The sequence below is a fragment of the Puma concolor genome, chromosome E3 (genome assembly GCF_028749965.1).
Source record: "Puma concolor isolate L17-30 chromosome E3, mPumCon1.1.hap2, whole genome shotgun sequence".
Classification (NCBI taxonomy): Eukaryota; Metazoa; Chordata; class Mammalia; order Carnivora; family Felidae; genus Puma; species Puma concolor.
The window spans coordinates 25,545,598-25,564,870 of record NC_141682.1 but is presented as its reverse complement, the minus strand read 5'-3'; the positions used below and the strand labels follow the sequence as shown (position 1 = coordinate 25,564,870).

The 19,273-nt window shown below is 38.3% G+C and overlaps 2 protein-coding genes across 7 annotated transcripts in view; one reads left to right on the top strand and one right to left on the bottom strand.

Moving 5' to 3' along the window:
* Window positions 1-17,826, top strand: part of LOC112853127 (phospholipid-transporting ATPase ABCA3-like) — a 182,119-nt gene extending 164,293 nt beyond the window's left edge. For 5 of the 6 annotated variants that reach the window (XM_086692808.1, XM_086692810.1, XM_086692811.1 and 2 more), the window contains 6 exons: window positions 8,439-8,626; window positions 9,289-9,459; window positions 9,836-10,026; window positions 16,119-16,192; window positions 16,590-16,704; window positions 17,566-17,826. In XM_086692808.1, coding sequence (XP_086548934.1) covers window positions 8,439-8,626; window positions 9,289-9,459; window positions 9,836-10,026; window positions 16,119-16,192; window positions 16,590-16,704; window positions 17,566-17,585 — 759 coding nt within the window. In that variant the 3' untranslated portion in view covers window positions 17,586-17,826. The remainder of the gene's footprint in view (window positions 1-8,438; window positions 8,627-9,288; window positions 9,460-9,835; window positions 10,027-16,118; window positions 16,193-16,589; window positions 16,705-17,565) is intronic. The other variant, XM_086692809.1, reaches the window with a different exon arrangement.
* Window positions 1,096-2,125, bottom strand: LOC112853270 (lysine-rich coiled-coil protein 1). The gene has a single exon (XM_025916827.2). It carries the CDS (start codon window positions 1,909-1,911, stop codon window positions 1,138-1,140), a length of 774 nt encoding a protein of 257 aa, XP_025772612.2. The 5' UTR covers window positions 1,912-2,125; the 3' UTR covers window positions 1,096-1,137.
* Window positions 17,827-19,273: the final 1,447 nt, after the last annotated feature.

Sequence of the window (19,273 nt, the reverse complement as noted above, 5' to 3'; positions counted from 1 at the left end):
GCTAAGTGGGGGAAAAATTCAAGAAGAACATGGTCAAAGGTTTCAGACTTCAGAAAGTCTCAGGCAACGTAAAGCCTGAATAGTGCATGTTGGATTTTTTTAAGTTTACTTATTTTGAGAGAGAGGAGAGAGAGAGAGACAGAGAGACAGAGAGAGGAGATAGAAAATCCTAAGCAGGCTCCATGGTGTCAGCACAGAGCCTGATGCGGGGCTCAAACTCACAAACCGTGAGCTGCAATCAAGAGGCAGACACTTAACTGACTGAGCCACCCAGACACCTGTATATTGGATTTAGCAACTAGAACTTCACTGATGCAGTTAGCAAGAACTATTGTACTATGGTCAGTTGGGTGGTAGTAATGGGAGCCTGAATGGTGCATTTCTTTCCTCTTTAGTTCACAGGACATTGTCATTATGACGTCAGGAAGATGGGGTTGTGGGAGTCTGCATGCTCTAGGATGAATAGTATTCTAGTAACAGAGGTGAAGCTAAGAATTTGGATTATACTTTGAAGAAAGTTAGTTTTGTTTTTTTTTCAGAAATTAGAACACTTTATTATAAATATTTCCAGAATATAAACTGATTTTATATCAAGACTCTTTGAAACTTTTAAAACTATATGTAACCTTAGCTTATTATTATTATAATGTATTTCATTTTCCACTTTGCAATCTAGAAAATACACTGCAAGTTAGGTCTAACAAAGGAAAAAAAATCAGTCTAAATTGTGTCAAAGAGAAAACTAATGAATATAAAAATATCCCACCCAAAACTAAAACAAACCTAATCAAGAAATAGATTCTGCAAAGCCCGTTAATACTTCAGTTTAAAATAAGTGACCTCCCAAGGGAAAAATACTTCTACTATCATAGCAATTTGATGAGTAAAAGCAGTGCCACTCTCATTAAGGAAAATTACATTATATAGAAGAAAAATGTAGGGATGCTTTCAGGAAATAAGGAAAAGTAATTTCCGTGCTGGAGAGTAACCACATTAAATACTTGCAGTTCACTTGGCCTGTTGTTAGAAATTAAAGTACCTGTTCATATGAAAAAATCGATATGAACATGGACATCATAAAACCAAGCTCCTCAACTATTTGTTCAATTTAACCTCAGGAGAACCAACTCAGGATCTTCAAAATCCAAGGATAGACTGGTCCCAAAGCATTTCTTCCTCTGTCCTCTCTTTACCTTGTTCCTTTTTCTCTTTTCTACGCTTACATTCCTCTTTCTTAGAGGCCACATCTCGGCCTTTTTTCTCCTTTCGATTCTTAAGCTTTTCTGTACTGACCCTGACTGTTTCCATTTGTGTTTCATTTCTTTGGAAGTTCTTGTGTTTGTCTAAATCTATTTCCTCACAACCTTTTTTCCTCCTATGCTTGGGCCGCTCCTCCTCTGCTTTTTCTCTGGCTTCCTCTGGGTGCCTTTTCCCCTGCTGATGTATCTGTTTATGACTGGCTTGATGGGCGCTGGCACTGTTTTCTGAGGAGAGACGCTTGTAAACTCCAGATTCCACACTGTATGGGCGACGGTTATACCCTTGCTGACTAAGGTTCAGGGGTCCTGGTTTTTCTGAGAAACAGTCCCTGGTGAATTGGCAGTAGCTCAGAGAGTCTAGTCTTAGCCTGCTGTCATGAGCTGGTAGCCACTGAGGTAACCGGTTTTCCACCTTTGGTGAAATAGAGCATGATCTCGGGTAGGTCTGGACAGTCTCAGATGAGAGTCTGTGATCAAACATTCTATGCCTCGGTCTGTAATCAACCTCTTCTTTGTACCCACAAGTTTCCAAACAGTCCTCTCTCGTCTTTCTGAAACAAGTCTTTGGCTCTATGCCTCTGGCTTTCTGCACTTTGATATAATCTTCAAGTTCATCTTGAAAAGAGTCATATGTCTTCTTTGAATGCTTCATTAGGTTGACAACAAGGGGTTCTCTTTATCAGGCTGGGAACTTGGTGAAGAAATCTGATCATATTCCCCCATTAATTGCTTCAGTTTTCTAGCATGGACTTTCCCCAAATGGTGAGACTGTGCAACAACCAGGAAGCTTCTCTGAGGCAGGGGCGGGTGTCTACAACTACTGTCCCCCTCCCCGCCAATGCCACTGGCCAGCCGGGGGATAGGCCAGGGTGGAGGTGGCGGAGAGGCAGGGACAGGCGCTGAGAAAGTCAGTTTTGAAGCAAAGAAAGTTCACTTGTGAGAAGTTTGAGAAACATTCACTCAAAGTTGTGGGAATGAAATAGGAGATATTTTATACATTAAATAACTTGACCACATTTACACTTGAAGGGAAGAAATTGAAATAGAGAAAGAAGTGATACATGATAAAAGGAAGTGAGTGGGTTCTTCCAGGTGGTCCTTGGGGTCAGAGATTTCAAAATTCCCAGCAGGCAGTGATGAGGTTCTTAAAAAAATAGAAATGGAAATGTCATATGATCTGGAAATTTCACTACTATTTACCCAAAGAACACAAAACACTAATTCAAAAAGATATATGCATGCACCCCTATGTTTATTGCAGAATTATTTACAGTAGTCAAGATACAGAAGTAACCTAAGTGTCCATTGATAGATGAAGGGATAAAGAAGATATATATACAATGGAATATCACTTAGCCATAAAAAATGTTATCTTGCCATTTGCAACAACATGGATGGACGTAGATGGTATTATTCTAAGTGAAATAAGTTATACAGAGAGAGAAAAATACCATGTGATTTTACTTATACGTGGAATCTAAAAAAAATGAACAAACAGAAACAGACTCTAGATACAGAGAACAAACTGGGGGTTTTCAAGAGGGAAACAGGTAGAAAGATGGACAAAATAAATGAAAGGGATTAAGAGGTACAAACTTCCAGTTATAAAATAAATAAGTCATGAGGATGATAAACATAGCATAGGAGATATAGTCAATGATATAATAATAATATTGTCTAGTGACAGATGGTAACTATACATATGGTGAGCCCTGCATAACGTATAGAACTTAATCACTATCTTGTACGCCTAAAACTAATATAATATTGTATGTCAAACATACTTCAATAATAAGATTTAAAGAAAATAAGTAAAAGTGGGGTGCTGAAGTCTCCAACTCATATTTTTCAGTTGTTTATTTCTCCCTTCAAATCTATTATTGTTATCTTCATATACTTTAGAGCTCTGATGTTTGGTGCATATATGTGTATAATTGCTATACTTTCATGGTAAATTGATCCTTTTATCAATATATAATACTGTATTTGTTCTTGTAGCAGTTATTGACTTTGTCTATTTTCTCTAATAATAGTATAGCCATTCAGCTCTTTTGGGCACTATTTTCATGAATTTTTTTTCCTATCCTTTTACTGTCAACTTATTTGTGTCCTTAAACCTAAGTGAGTCTGACGAGATAACATATATTTGGATCATGTTTGTTTTTTTTAATTCATTTTGCCAATCTATGCCTTTTGATTGGGGAATTACATTTAGAGAAATTACTGATAGAGAAAGACTTACTTTTTCCATTTGTTTACCATATCTCTTATTGATGTTTTTTGTAATTCTGGTTTTTATATGTGTCAGAGGACTTTGCTTTACCAGAGATCTTTATCTCTTCATATGGCTTTAATTTACTGTCTTAGTGTCCTTTAATGTCCATGTAAAGGAATGTTTTTAGCATTTATTGTAGGGTAGATCTGTTGGTAATGAACCCCCTTATCTTTTATTTATCAGGGAATTTCTTATTTTCTATTTTTGAAGGACACAATTCTTGCTATAGAATTCTTGGTTGATGTTTTTTCTTACTTTAAATATATCATCCCACTACTTTCTAGTCTCGGAAGTTTCTGCTGAGACGTCTACTGATGTTCATATTGAGAATCCTTTATATATGATAAATTGCTCTTGCTTGCTGCTTTCAAGATTACATCTTTGTTTTAGTCTTTTGACAGTTTGATTAAAATGTGTCTTATTGTAGGTATCTTAGGGTTTTCCTACTTGAAGTCTGTAAGTGTCTTGAATTTGTAAATCCATATATTTTGTTAAACTTCAGAAGTTTTTTCTAATAACCTTTCCTCCCATTTCTGTCTCTCTTCTCCTGGGAATCCCATGTGCATATGCTGCTGTGTTTGATGATGTAGAATAAGCCCCTTCTTTTTTCTTTCTGCTACCCATACTTAATAATTTCAAGTCTCCTATATTCAAGTTCACTGATTCTTTCTTCTTCCTGATCAAACTCCTCTTGAACACTTGTAGTGAATTTTTAAATTCATTCATTATATTTTTCAGGTCCAGAATTTCTCTCTTTTTTTTTTTAATTATTTCTTCCTCTTTGTTGATATTCTCCTTTTGTTCATTTATCATTTTCATAATTTTCTTTAGTTTCCTTTAGTTCTTTCAGCATATCGAAGACAATTATTTTAAAGTCTTTATCAAGTAAGTCATAGCTGTGCTACTTCTGGAGCAGTTTCTGCCAATTTATTTTATTCTATTCTTTGGGCCTTATATTCATGTTTATTTGTATGTCTTTTTGAAAATTGGGCTGTTGACAAAGCAGCCACCTCTCCTAGTCTTTGCTGACTGGCTCTGTGCTGAGGCAGTCCTTCACTATTTAGCTGACTGTGTCCTGAACTTGGATATCAGCTTTAGGTGAAGGCTTATGATAGATATTCTATGTCTTCTGTGCGTGCATCTTGTCTGCTTGTTCATGTGGCTTTTTGTATTCTTCCAGGAGTCTGCAGGTCTATAGTCCTCCTGTAGCTTTCATGAACAGTACCCTCCAGTTTTTTGCCCAAGCAAAACAAACACCAATCTTCAGGCAGTCCCCAGCCAGGTTAGATTTACTCAACTCCCTCTCATTTGGGAGAAGAAATAGGGAACTGGGCTGCTGCCTCCTCCGACCAAGACTGTTCTGCAACAGGGAGGGTTTGGGCAAGGATGAGTAAAAATGCCACCAAATATCTTACTATTTTGAAGATGGCTTTTTCTTAATTAAATACTCACTTGGTTGCTGTAGGCTTCCACGATTTTTCAGAGCTCCTATAAGGATATTTTAGTCCCTTTCTGATTGTTTTTTGAGGTTTCCATGGAAAACAAGGGCTTAGAGCTTCCCAGGTGGACATTTTTCTGATTTACTCTTTTTAGCATTGTTTTGTAATTCTACCCCTAAACTCCTTTACAGTTTTATTTATTTCCTTATAACAACTCCTCCTCCTCCTCTCCTTCCCTTCCTCCTCCTTTCTCCTCTTTCTCCTCCTCCTCCTCCTCCTCCTTTGTCACGTTATTATTATTTGTACGTTGTGGGTTTTATTTATACTGTTCATGGGATCTTTTTTTTCTGACATAAGTTGCTAGTATTCAGGAATGCTATTGAATTTTTATATGCTGATATTATTATCCAGAAACCTATATGAACTAATTCTCTAATTAGTTTTCAGTTTATCTACAGTTTAACTTGGCTTTTCTATGTAGGTAGGTTTATCATCTAAAAATAATGAGAGTTTTTCTTCCTTTCCCATTGTCATTCTTCATTTATTGTGCTATTGCATAAAGTGGGACCACCAGTACAATGTTGAATACTGGCAATGATGATAAATATCTTTTTTTGCCCCTGCCTTTGCATGGAATACTTCTAAATTTCTACTACTATATATTATATTTGGCTACCCTTTGTCAGTTTAAGAAAATTCATTTCTATGTCTAGTTTGCTACAAGCTTTTAGCATTTTTTTCTTTTTTTATTTAAATCTAAGTTAATTAACACATAGTGTAATAACAATTTCAAGAATAGAATTTAGTTATTCATCACTTATATATAATGCCCAGTGCCCATTCCCACAAATGCCCCCCCTACTGCCCATTGTCCATTTGGCCTATTTCCCCACCCAACACTACACCAGCAACCCTCAGTTCTCTGTATTTAAGTGTCTTACAGCTTGTCTCCCTCTGTTTTTATCTTATTTTTGCTTCCCTTCCCCTATGTTCATCTGTTTTGTATCTTAAATTCCACATATGAGTGAAATCGTATGACATTTGTCTTTCCCTGACTGACTTATTTCGCTTAGCATAATACACTCTAGTTCCATCCACATTGCTACAAATGGCAAGATTTCATTCTTTTTGATTGCCAAGTAATATTCCATTGTATATATACATACCACATCTTCTTTGTCCATTCATCAGTCGAGGGGCTCTTTCCATACTTTGCATTTCCGCAAACAGTGCAAGAGGGTTTCCCTTCCTCCACACCCTCACCATCACCTGTTGTTTCTTGGGTTGTTGGTTTTAGCCATTCTGATAGGTGTGAGGTGATATCACATTGTAGTTTTGATTTGCATTTCCTTGATGATAAGTGATATTGAGCATCTTTTCATGTGGCTGTTGGAAAGCTGAATGTCTTCTTTGGAGAAATGTCTGTTCATGTCTTATTCCCACTTTTTAATTGGATTATTTCATTTTCAGGGGTTGAGTTGTATACATTCTTTATATATTTTGGATACTAACCCTTTATTGAGTATGTCATTTGAAAATATATTCTCCCATTCAGTAGGTTGTCTTTCAGTTTTGCTGATTGTTTACTTCACTATGCAGAAGCTTCCTATTTTGATGTGGCCCCAATAGTCTATTTTTGCTTTTATTTCCCTTGACTTGGGAGACATGTCTAGAAAAATGCTTCAGTGGCGAATATCAGAGAAATTACTGCCTATATTCTCTTCTAGGACTTTTATGGTTTCATGTCTCACATTTTGGTCTTAAATCCATTTTGAGTTTTTTTTGTGTGTATATGGTGAAAGAAAGTAGTTCAGTTTTGTTATTTTTCATGTAGCTGTCCAGTTTTCCCATCATCAATTGTTGAAGAGACAAGACTGTTTTTATTCCATTACATATTCTTGCCTCTTTTGTTGAAGATTAATTGGCCATATAATCATAGGTTTGTTTCTGGACTTTCTTTCCTGTTCCATTGATCATGTGTCTCTTGTTGTGTCAGTACCATACTGTTTTGATTTGTATAGCTTTGTAGTATAACTTGATATCTTGAATTGTAATATCTCCAGCTTCACTTTTTTCATTAATATATTCTTAATTTTTTAAAATATATTTAAACATAATAAGCACAATCATTTTCTCATCTGATCTGATAATACCAATATTTGAAGTCATTAAAAATATGTTGCTGGTAAGTATGATTTCTACTGATGGCATTTATGGTATCTTTTTCTTTGTTCACTGGGTTATGTTGTATGCAGTTCATTTACTTTCAAAAATAATATGGGACAATAATTTTATACCTAGAATAGAAGAAAGGGTTTGTTTTGATTTCTGCAAAGAGACTAGGGCTGCAAATAGTCTGGGATTACTGTAAATTAATTAATAAAATCTCAGAGGAAAAGGGATGAATTTTAATTATTTAGAAATACTGTTTTAAATATTAATTAATTTTTAATTAATTTTAATAAAATAATGTTACATGTGGGTCTTGAGAAACTTAACAGAAGACCATGTTGGGGGGGGGAAGGTACAAACAGAGAGGGAGGGAGGCAAACCATAAGAGACTCTTAAATACAGAGAACTGAGGGTTGATGGGGGTGGGGGAGAGGGGAAAGTGGGTTATGGGCATTGAGGAGGGCACTTGTTGGGATGAGCACTGGGTGTTGTATGAAAAACAATTTGACAATAAATTATATTTTTAAAAAACAATTATAGGGGCGCCTGGGTGGCGCAGTCGGTTAAGCGTCCGACTTCAGCCAGGTCACGATCTCGCGGTCCGTGAGTTCGAGCCCCGCGTCGGGCTCTGGGCTGATGGCTCAGAGCCTGGAGCCTGTTTCCGATTCTGTGTCTCCCTCTCTCTCTGCCCCTCCCCCGTTCATGCTCTGTCTCTCTCTGTCCCAAAAATAAATAAACATTGAAAAAAAATTAAAAAAAAAACAATTATAAAAATAAATAAAATAAAATTTTATTATCTTTTCCTCTGAATACCTATTTGCATCTGAATGCAAATCCATAAAAGGATTGGTTAATTGGCAAAGCAACATTCATTGCATTCTGTTTGTGAGAGTGGGATAAGGCTTTGCTTCTGGTTCAGTCTTACTGTGAAACAAGATCTAGACATGACTGTGCAGGTTGTGCAATGCAAAAACTTCCATGGTGGCCATGCCCATTAGAGTTTCTTATTAATGAGGGGAGTATTTCATACTCTAAAATTCCAAATTCACTGGGCTCTGAGACTTTATTTCTAACTTTCTCATTGCTAATATCATTAAAACTGAACTAAGGAATCTTTTATTCCAACTTATTACAACAGATCCAGTGGCCATCATTGCGTAGCATTTAGAAAAGAAAAATTCTTGGTAGGACTCTTAGAGACATGGCCTGGAGGACTGTAGTCTTCTGTCTCATCCAGGGACACTCAGTGGGATAGATGACTTGGGTCCTTATTAAGGCAATTCTCTTAATCAGGTGAAATCGAGAGTTGGCTATTGTCCTCAGTCTGAAGCATTGCTGGAATACATGACTGGTCGGGAAATAATGATCATGTATGCCAGGTTATGGGGAATCTCTGAGCCCCAGATTCAGCTGTATGTGAATAGATGGTTGAATTCAATGCAACTGGAACTCCATGCGGACAAGCTTATCATAACCTACAGGTGAGTTATTTCATTATTAGGATCTTTTTGTTGCAGCTGTTATAATGTTGAGATGCCTCCCTATGTCTCTGATGTTTGAAATAAATGTGCACAGCTCTACCCAAGTCCCTCTGTAACAGTATTATCTAATTGTGAAACTATCTCATGAGTTGCTAATATCAGATAATAGCAATTAAGATAAATCAGTGTAGTTCCATGTCTTTCTTTTGCAGAGATGAAACTAAAATCCTGGTTAAATTTGAACTATAGCCTCTAAATCTCAAAAGAGATGTTTCCTCAATATATTATCTATTATCACAAAGGTATACTATTCGTCCTAGTGTCCAAATAGTTCTTTGTCTCCCAAGAAAGAAGAAATCTAGGCCCTTTGAATTATGGGAGATTCATATACTTGGGAAATCATGGTACCCTAAGCACAAGTAAATAAATGTCACTGATAATGTGGCTAAAATCAGTTACATAGAAGTCACTCATCTACATTTCAAATGAAAATTATTTGATATATACACCTGTACTGGACCTAACTTATTGAAGTAAAACTAATCAACACTGTGCAATTTCATGTTAAATGTTTGTTGATATGTTTGTGCTATTTCCTATAAATAACTAATTTGTATAACCTCCCTTTCTTCTAAATTTTCTTTCCTTCTATGACCATAAAGTGGAGGAACCAAACGTAGGCTGAGTACTGCTATTGCCCTAATGGGAAATACCTCAGTCATTTTGCTAGATGAGCCATCAACTGGCATGGACCCTGGAGCCCGACGCCTGCTCTGGGATGCTGTGACATGGACACGTGAAAGTGGCAAAGCCATCATTATAACTTCCCATAGGTGTGGCTCATTTGGAGGCTTGAACGAGGGTTGGCAAGTACTATACTGACTATAAGCAAGAATTATTTGGGGCTAGGAATATTGACAATAAATTTTAGTGTATGTGAGTTCCTCCTTAATCCTAATGAATAGAGTGGCCAAAAATACTCACTGAGTTAAATAATTAAGAGTGGGGAAAGAGCAGGAAGTTTAAGAGATGCTGTGTTTGAGGATTTGTACTCTACTAATTGTTTGAAAATTTTTCACTTCCCAACTATAATCTTTATGATTACCAAATTCCATTTCACATTGAAAATAGAGTCACAAATCCTGGCTCTGTTTGAACTACAGAATGTCCTCCAAAACCAGAACTTTTTATGGTATCATGTTTTGCTAGAATGGAGGAATGTGACGCCTTCTGTACCAGGCTGGCCATCATGGTGGAGGGAAAGTTCATGTGCCTGGGTAGCCCTCAGCACCTCAAAAGCAAGTTTGGCAACATTTACGTCCTGAAGATCAAGGTCAAGATTGATGCACAGGAGGATAAACTGAATGATTTAAAATTTTTCATCACAATGACATTCCCAGGTAAACTAGGTTAGGCTAACTTTTATAAAGATGTGTTAAATCATGGTTTTATTGTTTCATCATCCATATGTTTTATGTCTTCAGTAAGTGTTTCCTGTGGGATATTGATATTTATTGACCTTCCATACTGAATTCCTTTTGGGATCCTTCTTTCTATAACTTTAGCATTACGATACATATTTTTTCACACACATATAAAAAGGTTCTCACTAATCTCTTGTATCATTGTAATAAGGCAGTTTTGGATTTGTGCTATCAATATAAATTATACCACTAAAGTCATATTTTCAAGTACAATGCTCATTTTCACATATTACTTTTGCAAAGTCTTAAGGCTTTTTATTCTAACTAAGCATGTATCCCAATCTTTTGATATCTCAGCCAGGATGTGATATAGAAATGCAAACAAGAAACGCTAAGTTTTTCTCTTCTCTCAAGATTAGTTCTGCTTCTGCTGCTAAATGCAACAAGCATCTCTCTCTCTGCCTATATGGTACAATACCAGAGACAGCAACTATTTCCTTCTGTCCTTTACCTCTCTTTCTTTTTTTTTTTAATGTTTATTTATTTTTTGAGAGAGAAAGACAGAGCATGAATGGGGGAGGGGCAGAGAGAGAGAGGGAGACCACAGAATCTGAAGCAGGCTCCAGGCTCTGAGCTGTCAGCCCAGAACCCGATGTGGGGCTCAAACTCATGAACGATGAGATCATGACCTGAGCTGAAGCTGGACACTTAACTGACTGAGCCATCCAGGTGCCCCTTTACCTCTCTTTCTTAAACATAAAGCAGAGGCATGGAAAAGATTTTAATAATTCTGGTTTTCCATCTTACTCCACTTTGTGAGGGTGAGTAAAATATCAGAGAAGTTCCCACTGTGTGTCAGGCTGAGGAGTTATAAGTTTATCTTTCAGGCAATGGAAAAGAGCATGATTGATTACACAGTAGGAATAAATATCAGAAAATAGATAAGAAGGGTGCCTGGGAGGCTCAGTCGGTTAAGCATCCGACCCTTGATTTCAGCTCAGGTCATGATCTCACAGTTCCTGGATTCAAAGCCTGTGTCAGGCTCCGTGCTGACAGTGTGGAGCCTGCTTAGGATTCTCTCTCTCTCTCTCTCTCTCTCTCTCTCTCTCTCTCTCTCTTTCTCTCTCTCTCTTTCTCTCTCTCTCTGCCCCTCCCCCCCCAAATAAATAAGTAAACTTAAAAAAAAGAAAATAGATAAGAAATGAATGGAAGTGGAGATGTGGAGAATAGATGTATGGGAAAGTAATTACCTCAGTGTTGGCCATAGTGATTATGATGTGCATAGGACACATGCAGATGGATGCGTCCATTAAGAAAGAAGTTTAATACTCACTTAATGCATTCATTCACATATTTTTGAGTACTATTCTATCAAACTTCTATTTCATGTGATAAATTACCATGAGAGAAGCTGTGACCAGAAAACCTCACTACTGTGTGCTGTCCTAGCTCTTCTTGAAGGAAGGACACTAAACACTGACCCAAGACCTATTTTCAAGGATGTGGACACAAGAGCTTTAATGGAAATGTGGGTTTGAGGCATTTTCTCAACTGTAAGGTGGTTGTTGCCCTGTTCTTCCTTACATTATGCTAGAGCAAATACCTATTCAAATATGACAGAATCAAAAAGGAATTGACATGGCATCTATATCTAAATTTTGATTTTTAAAAAGAAGAAATAAATATTGCAAGCAAAAGTCATCTAGAATGTATACTCTAAAGAGGATTTGCCACAATAATCAGATATCTAGGGTAAATGATTCTGCATAATCCTGAGTAAATTTAAATGACCATGTGGTTTTTTTAAGGCAAAGATGATTTCTACAGTATGTTAGCTTATATATTCTGAAAAGTGCTCCTGGTAAAATAACCTAGAAATTGGTAAAAATTTAAACAAATACATCTTAAATACAGTAATTGTCTTACAAACAAAATTGGGAAAAAAATTTTAACAACCAGAAAATAAGAAAAAAGGAGAAAACAAAAGAAACAGTGAGCAGTTAGAAAATGCGAATTGTGGAAGCAAGTGCCATCTTGGCACTGGGATCATTGATGAGGCTCTGGACCCTCGTCAGGGATGGGAAGCTCATCCAGAGACAGCCACAAGTGGGTTGGTCAGTTATGATGAAGTTTTGGTTCATGGGGTCTGGATCCAATGGCCAAGAAAAACTTCTTGAAGACATCTTTGGTGCAAAAAGGTGATTTCATTAAAGCATGGGGACAGAACCCATGGACAGAAAGAGCTGCACTGGAGTCCTGATGGGTAACACATTATACACCCTCAGGTTGGGAGGGAGTCAGGGATAGAGTAAGTCTCTGGAAGAATTTTGGAAGCAAGGTTTCCAGGACCTTGAGGGGCTAGCTGTTGCTAGGGAAACATCATTTATTACCATTTAACAAAACCTCAGTCTTGAGACCCTTCAGAAGTATATCGGGGGGCTGTAAGCTTGGAGTATGATTGTCAGCATATATCTTGGGGCAGTTGAGATAAAGGAAGTAGACTTTCAGGATCCTTAAGGTTGGGATATTGTTAAGCTAATGTTCTCTTTTGCCCCAGCAAACTGTCATCATTGAGGCAGCTAAGCTCCTAGAAGGAGGTCACTCTGTTTCAAGGACTTGTCAATGGGCTACAAGCAGTAAAGGAACTTAATTTTTCATTTGCCTTAGTTTCCCATATTACTGTGGCAAGCACTTAAACCCCTTTCCTTTGTTTTTGGGTAACCAGGAGTGTCCAAGGAATATCACACATATTCCACTTGTTGGGGGGGGGGGGGGGCAGGGGATGCCAGCCTACATTTTGCCCTCAGCTTGCCCCAAGCTCCCTCATCAAAGTAGCATCCTCTGATTCCAAGTAGAAGCAAGCAGATATCCTTTCTGGAGGAAAGGATCTCAAATTTAAGCTTGGAGTGGAGAGAGACCCACAGGAGGCAGATATCAGAGAGTACCAGAGGAAGGCCTACTTGATAAATCCCAGAAGACTCTTAGAAGGAACCCTTCAAAAGAGGACTCTAAAGCTAAGAAAATATTCTGTCCTACCCTACCTTCTACATAGGAAACACCTACTAAAGCTATAAGAAAATTAACCTCATTTAAATATAAATGATTGAAAAGATTAAAATTGAATCCCACAGAAAAATATCATAAAAGAGGATAAAAGAAAATAACCTACAGAGATTGAAAGAACAGCAGAGCTGTATGGCTACAAAGTAGATGAAACTAGTATCTAATATTTCAATATGAGCTTACAGAATTAAGAAGGGAATAGATGGTATGTAAGAAAATCCTAAATTAGAATTGAAAGGGCAAGAAGATTAGATGGCTAGACAACAAGGGGATATATAAAGACAGCTGACCTCACTGGAGAGAATACTTTAAGTAAATATTTCAGAAATACTTAACTATCAAGAGCAAATAAACCACACAGAAAGCACAAGGGAACGGTATTGGAAAGGAGAAAAACAGAAAACCATCAAACAGAAACATAGTTAAGCATGTGAAAGTAAGAGAGAGGCAAGGCAAGGACCATCCAACACAATATGAAATTAGTCCACAAAGAAGAAAAGGAAAGCCATAAAATGGAATAAATACTAAAAACTATCATTCAAGAAAATTTCCTAAGATGAGACAAACCTGCTTACTAAAAGGACAACCTGCAAAATTGACTCAATATCATCAACACCAAGGAGTATTCCAATGTAACTATTGTATTTTAATAATAAAGGTGGTTGACCTTTGGATTCCAGGTAAAAAGATAAGGGAAAGAAGGAAAGTTTATAAGGGAAAGAAAATTAGATTGATCTCAGGCTTTGTGATAAAACATTTTATGCTAAGAAAAATACAACCTGTAGTTTTCACATGCAGCCAAAATGATCTTCAAGAATAAAATTCAAAAAGAGTTATAAACAAATAGGTATTCAGGAGATATTGTCCCCAGTGGTTCTCCCTGAAGACTATACAAACAAAAATTTCGTATCGACTAAGGAATGATTGGAGAAGTTTCTGCATAGGAACTACTGGTGAGCACTGAATGTTTATACCACTGTCTTGAAAAGAAGGGACTATTTATGGGTATTAGGAAAAGACATTAGTATGAAGTTAACCATAAGAACAAAATATATCACCCATATAACAGTAAGAATAAAAAGAACCAACCACAAGGTGAAGTACATACACACATGTATTTTGTATATTTACATTTGTATTTATATTTATGCATTTATCTGTATATATGTATATATAATTTTAAAAATTATATAGGAGGACCACAATTAAACATACTGTTGCTTTCAGCATATATAAATAGACTTAACTCCTGCATGAAATGAAAAAAAAAAATTCAGCTTGGCTCATAAGCAAAATCCAGTTCTCTAATGTGTGTAAGAAGCACTACTAAAAAAAACTAAATCAGGGGCGCCTGGGTGGCGCAGTCGGTTAAGCGTCCGACTTCAGCCAGGTCACGATCTCGCGGTCCGTGAGTTCGAGCCCCGCGTCAGGCTCTGGGCTGATGGCTCAGAGCCTGGAGCCTGTTTCCGATTCTGTGCCTCCCTCTCTCTCTGCCCCTCCCCCGTTCATGCTCTGTCTCTCTCTGTCCCAAAAATAAATAAACGTTGAAAAAAAAAATTAGATACTTGCATCCACCTGTAACAAGGAGATAAGTAAAGTAATACTTAAGTCGGCAATATTCACAATAGTCAGACAACCTGTATGTCTATCAGTAGCCTAATGGAAAACAAACTGTGGAATATTCATATACCGGATTACTATTTACAGAGGAAAATGAATTATAGCTATATGCAACCACACGAATGAATCTCACAACATTTAGTGAAAGAAGCAGAAAAAATATATATATATCAGATGATTCCATTCACATAAGCTTCAAAGGTAGGAAAACTCTACCTCAATTTTTAGAGGTGTATGCACAGGTAAAAACACTTAGGAAAGGAAATATCCACAATAACAACGAAGGTATTGGTGACTTTTTATGGGGGATAGAGGCTGAGAAGTGGCACATGGGAGTTTCTGTGTTACTATTACTTGGCCTAAATGAGATGATTTCACCAGTGTTTGCTTTGAGTAATTCATTAAACTCCATGTTTCAAATATTTCACACACAAAAAAGAGCTGTACATGACCATGGAGACAATACATGCATTAAAATTCGCATTAAAGGGGCGCCTGGGTGGCTCAGTCGGTTGAGCGTCCGACTTCGGCTCGGGTCACCATCTCACGGTCCGTGAGTTCGAGCCCCGCGTCGGGCTCTGGGCTGATGGCTCGGAGCCTGGAGCCTGTTTCCGATTCTGTGTCTCCTTCTCTCTCTGCCCCTCCCCCATTCATGCTCTGTCTCTCTCTGTCTCAAAAATAAATTTAAAAAAACTGTTTAAAAAAATTTTTTTTAAAAATTCGCATTAAAAAATCTCACCATTATGAACATGTATTTTTTACTTTAAAACATTTTAAACCCAGTTAATCCAATTTTCATCAACCTGCAAATGTGCACTGATGAGCGTAAATGTTTGTTCCCATTAGAAATGGATACCACCCTTTTCCCTGTCATTCCACCAGTGGGTAAGAACACACAGAACATACAGGCTGACTTTGGTAGTCTATAGGCATGATTTTGATTTTCATGGGGCATGTGATCATGCGAATAGTGAGGAGGCATTGTCCTCCTCTCCTCCCCACCAAGCACACTGTACATGCATACATATCCACACAACCAGAGTGAAAATCCAGCCAGCTCATCATATTCTCAGCACTATGTTCAGGAATAAAGTCTTTAACATTAGAATTTGAGGAGGCTCAGGTTTTGAACACGGGGCATGTGAGCTGACAACTTTACCTGAAAGCATACCTTTAGTAATTGCTATGAACTCCACATAATAAGGCTATTCATCAGGAATAAATCTGAAAGGAATTAACCATGTCATGTGTACCAAAGAGAGTGGGTTATTTGCCCATGTCATTTTTTTGTATTAACAATTGTGTATAATGAAGTTGATATAGCAATATTTTGGAAATTAAAAATGGTATCTGTTAAGATTATCTATCTTGCTTTCATTTCTTAGGTAGTGTATTAAAGCATGAGAATCAAGGGATCCTAAACTACTACATTCCCAGCAAGGACAACAGCTGGGGAAAGGTGAATGTAGAAACCATGCTCTTCTAACATTACATGTTAAGAAAGCACTTCTGATGGGGGAAGTATCTGATATCCAAGCATATGTAATGGGAGGCTGACATTGTATGAGGAGCAGAAAAATTCCCTAAAGTATGTTATTTTTCAAAGGCCCCTAGAGTTTCATTGATTTTTCTTTCTTAAATCCCATTATTTGTCATGTCTAACAAGATAATAGGGACAGAGAAGTGCTTCCTTGCAGATTCTCCATTATCTGTTCATTTTCTCATCTTCCCCTTTTGTCCTCCAACATGAACTTGGCAGGACTTGGAGGACGGGCAGGAGATGCTCAGCTGGGTTGGAGGCTGGAGGGGAGGCCTGCAATGGTAACTGCACTTTTTTCCTGCTGTTGTTGCCAAAGGTGTTTGGTATTTTGGAGGAAGCTAAAGAGAAATTCAATTTAGAAGACTACTCCATCAGTCAGATAACACTGGAACAAGTCTTCCTGATCTTTGCTAACCCAGAGAACACAGAAGGTGATTATCAAGAAAAGGCACCGTGAGATTTACTCCCAAACAGTGACCCTTATGTCTTCCTTAGACTACTCTGTCTATTACTGGACACATAGAGGGGCATTACTATGGGTGTGTATATCTTGGCATAAATGTATTTACATAATAAAGAGTCCTCCAAAGAATAACATACATATGTCACTCTTCTGTAAATTTACATGGGTGGCTTGTGTATCCAGCATGCACAAATCTAATGACATTTGGTGAAATGTTTGTTTTCCTAGAAATACAAAAGAGCAGCATTAATCAGGGTAGGAAAAGGACATATTCTTGAGCATCCTGAATGTTTAAACAGAAACATCCAAAAAAAATGGTGCTGTCAAATGGGACAGCTTGAAAAGCAAAAGGATTGTTTCAGTACTTGAGTTGTGGTTAAGAGGAACATTAAGTATGTATCAAAGCATTTTTTCCATGGACACACACACACACACACACACACACACACTATTTTTTGAGGGCAAAGGGAGAGGGAGAGGGAGTCTTAAGCAGTCTCCATGCCCAGTGCGGAATCAGATGTGGGGCTCAGTCTCACGACCATGAAATCATGACCCAAGCCACAATCAAGAGTCAGAGACTTAACTCACTGAGCCACCTAGGCACCCCTCACTCACACACAATTTTATACCAAAAAGGATCTAATTAAAATCAGTATCAAATTTTAAGGGGTAGGGGTGTGTGGGGTTATTATTTCCAAAACTCAAACCAAGATTCTTCATTTGCAAGAGAATCTTTGTACCATAACATTTAGAGTCCAAGAACAGAAAGCAAAACCATTATTTAAAAAATACTATTTTCTTTTCTATTCTTGTCCCACCTCTGATTAAGAAGAAAAGAAGAAGAAATGAAGAATGATATACAGAGCTCTTCCTCAGATTCTTGTTTGGCCACATGGAGTCCCCCATAAGCCATGTGAGAAATCTAGTAACTCTCAAGATTCACGGGCAGATGAGCAGACAAGAGATGATTGTTGTCCAGTTGCAAGATAGAAAGAATCCATGAAGCTGCTCTACTTTAGGATGGTTTGTTCAAGGTTTATATATTCTTAGTTGGATATTTGTGAGTAATAAAATTATACCCAAAAGCTAATTGTTTTTAGGTATAACTTTCTGTGGGTTCCACTCCCATACGCGCCATAAATCATCAGTGATTTCAGTAATCGCAAAATTTGCAGGCTGGCAAACTTTAAAAGAGGAGGGGGAACTCATTTTTTTTTTTAATTTTTTTAACGTTTATTTATTTTTGAGACAGAAAGAGACAGAGCGTGAACAGGGGAGGGTGAGAGAGAGGGAGACACAGAATCTGAAACAGGCTCCAGGCTCTGAGCTGTCAGCACAGAGCCCGACGCGGGGCTCGAACTCACGGACCGCGAGATCATGACCTGAGCCGAAGTCGGCCCCTTAACCGACTGAGCCACCCAGGCGCCCCGGGGAACTCATTTTATTAAGGTCTTACTTGCATCTAGTCTCACAGTTGGCATAATTAATGACTCTTTTTAAAATTCCTTGAGTGTGGTGGTCTCTTCACTGTCCCTATGATCCAATTCACCTCTTATCTTCCAGCAAGAAACGAACAAATTATGTCAGTTCCTCTACTAAGCACTTTGCATGCATTGCATTATTTAATCCCACTACAAAACTCTGGGCTAGGTATTGCAGCTATTATTATCCTCACTGTACATGGGAGAGGCAGAGGGGTTAAGGGATTTACCCAGGGTCACCCAGCAAGTAAGCAGGAGCGTTCGTCAGTATCCCCACTTGGAGTCAGGAAACCACACAGCAATTTGAACAGGGAAAGTTAAAATAATGATTAATTATAGCAGGGGGTTAGCTATAGGAGGTACAGGGAACTCCAAAGGATACACTATGGATGAGGGAAAATATCCAAGGAAGAAACAAACTTGGAAGAGGACCCTTCCCCAAGGCTGGGATTCAGATATTCTTGGAGAAGGTGAACTTGGGGCTCACTTGATGGTGGAGAAGTTTCCTGGCCCTGGGTCAAGGCTGTTCCACACCTGCTGAGCAAGCAAGAAACACCCCATAGTTACAGGCTGCCTAGGCTAGCCAGCAAGGAACTGTGGCTGGATCTAGCAAGCAGGAAACTCTTCTCTGTGGTTGTTGGCAGGCTGGTGCTAGGCAGGGGCACCTGCCGGAGGCACTGAGAATCCACGGTTAATGGGGGTCGGGGGAGGTACAGGGTGAATGCCCAGAAATGTCCCCCACACCTGCTGCTGGCAGCAAGGGGAGAGCCACAATCAAGAGAAAACACTGAACCTGGAGCAGCAGCCTTTGGTCCTGTAGCGTCCCGCCAGCACCCTCTCCTGACCAAGCTTAACCTGACAGTTCAAGAACCCAATTCCATTTGCTGCCTTGAGGCCAGAACCCGATCCCCGGCGGGGTAGGGAAGAGATTTGCCTCTGGCAGAATTCAGAGCCGGCCTGGCAAAGCTTAAGCTACACCGAAGGTGGGTATTGGGGTGGGGTCCGCCAAGAGAAGCGACCACTGACGAATCTGTGGAGCAGGAGAGAGGTCGGGAC

Bases quoted from the DNA above. Each gene is read 5' to 3' on its own strand.
- LOC112853270 (XM_025916827.2), bottom strand. From the start codon at position 1,911: ATGAAGCATTCAAAGAAGACATATGACTCTTTTCAAGATGAACTTGAA.